General features: G+C 45.4%; 1 protein-coding gene across 1 annotated transcript in view; it reads right to left on the reverse strand.

Moving 5' to 3' along the window:
- Window positions 1-1,547, reverse strand: part of LOC119354478 (ferredoxin--NADP reductase, embryo isozyme, chloroplastic-like) — a 4,548-nt gene extending 3,001 nt beyond the window's left edge. Inside the window, exons 1-3 of the mRNA XM_037621204.1 lie at window positions 1,376-1,547; window positions 1,220-1,282; window positions 4-291 (exon numbers count right to left, since the gene is read on the reverse strand). Of these exons, the coding sequence (XP_037477101.1) occupies window positions 4-291; window positions 1,220-1,282; window positions 1,376-1,399 (375 nt within the window). The 5' untranslated portion in view covers window positions 1,400-1,547. The remainder of the gene's footprint in view (window positions 1-3; window positions 292-1,219; window positions 1,283-1,375) is intronic.
- Window positions 1,548-2,038: the final 491 nt, after the last annotated feature.

The raw sequence follows: 2,038 nt of genomic DNA on the forward strand, positions 1-2,038 counted from the left end.
GACATTACCACCATGGTCAATGACAATGTGACATGTTTCACCAGGAGCTTTAGGACCTACAATTCTCTCAACGGAGACAATTGAGGCTGTGTAGGGTCCCTTTGGTTTGTACAAGTTGAGGGGTGGCTCCTTTGTATTCTCCAGTTCCAGAGGTTTAATAGCAACTTTACATTTACTTTTGCTTGCTTGTTGCACGGACATACAAAAGACCTTCTTCGTATGTCTTGGTTGCAGGGTCTTGTTTTCCCATGCTAATTTTCCAGTCCATGACTTATTGCGGGAGTTATTACCCTGAACAATAACAAGTAAATCATGTACAAAAATACAGTACTACGGATGATAGAAACTTAGGGTCCAATAACCCCTAAGCTAAGGAGAATCAAATACTGAATGTTTGCCTGTAAAGCCCAACAACAATTCCTAGGTCCTCGAGATATGAAAGAATTATAGCCTAGGAATGTTTTCGAAAAGGAAGTGATGTGCATGTTGTGTGAGTATTTCTTAGTAATAATTCTCAAAAGAAACTTTGGCATACAAAAATGTGCATGTCACTAGTTCATATAGCACATATTGCCCAAGTGTGAATCTTATTTGTACTTCATTTCGAGGTGTGGAAAAAATTAAGTCATATCCCCTCTAACCTAAAAATATATAACACCTATATCCCATCGATCAGATAAGTGGTAACTGATTACTGACATCTGTTTAGCAGTAACTCTCCAATGCTGAGTGGTAGTTGCAAAGTAAGCAATGGAGATGCCAACTAAGTCAGGCAAAGATATGATCGAGAAAACTCTAAGCCGCATAGAGCTGCTGGCAATCACGCATTTCGCTTCAAATCCCTCAACAGTTCAACTAGCAGAGTGCTCTATCTGCTGGTTTCCAAAAAAACGTACTTAGCAAAGTTTAGAAATTTCAGTTTTGCTAAAGCACATCTAGATGTGCCATAAGTATTGCACATCTAAGTCATATGTCATTGATCTTACATTGAGATTCGTGTGAATATTTTCTTTCCTTTTTTCTTTTTCTCTTTATGCTTGATTCACTCCCTTAGATGTGCAATAACTAGAGCACATCTAGATGTGCCCTTAGAATTTTGCCTTTCGGAACTACTGTATTATTCTACAGTGCCAACGCAGATAGAACTATGAGATTCCTCATCGATACCACCCGAACGGGAGCAACATTAAACCTCAGACAGTTCAGACTAACCACGCACCTTGAGCGAAGAACAACTCCTGTAGTGGCGACCATCCGAACCAATCGGCGCCACGGCAGCCACCTACAAGGCACCAGGAAAGCAGGCGAAGCTTAGGGGCACAGCGAACGGGGAAGCCGCGCGCACGCGGAGGGTGTAAGACAAGAGCGCGCGTACCTGGGCTCCGAGGGCGGAAGCCATGGCCGGTCGATCACGTGCTTGCGGAGGAGTTCGCTAGGGTTTTGAATTTTGATCTGCGGAAGCGACGGGGAGGAAAGAAAGGGACACGAGTGTGGAAGTTAGGAGAAGAGTAGAGAAGCAGAGGCCGCTATCGGGGTGAATGGCAACTTTGTTCTGTCCGCACTGCGTACCACAGTTTCATCGTCGCCGAGAGTGAATTTTTAGAGCACGGTGCACCTTATGTTAAACATATTATTATTAAAAAAACAACTTTAAGAGCAACTCCAACGGGTCGAGCCAAACGGACGGCGATTTCGTCCATTTCTTATCCGTTTGGGTCGGCCAGACGGACACGGATGCCTGCTTCCGTATTTGGGTCGGCGCCTGCGCCCAACGCTGGCCTAAGACCCATTTTAACGGCACTAAAAAAATAAACGCATGCATATTTAAAAAAAGAGAAACATCATTAATTAAACATTAATGCCGGTTACGAAGGCCGGCGAGAGTCCACGCGTCCACATTTGCATAAAAAAAATAAAAACAGCCTAAACTACGAGGCGGCGCGCTGCCCTAGGCGGCGGCGGCGGCGTCCTCGGGGTCCGTGAGATCGATGAGCGTCGGCGCCGGCCCGGCCCAGGCGAACGCCGTGTTCCAGAGCGC

Source organism: Triticum dicoccoides, chromosome 2A (genome assembly GCF_002162155.2).
Source record: "Triticum dicoccoides isolate Atlit2015 ecotype Zavitan chromosome 2A, WEW_v2.0, whole genome shotgun sequence".
NCBI lineage: Eukaryota > Viridiplantae > Streptophyta > Magnoliopsida > Poales > Poaceae > Triticum > Triticum dicoccoides.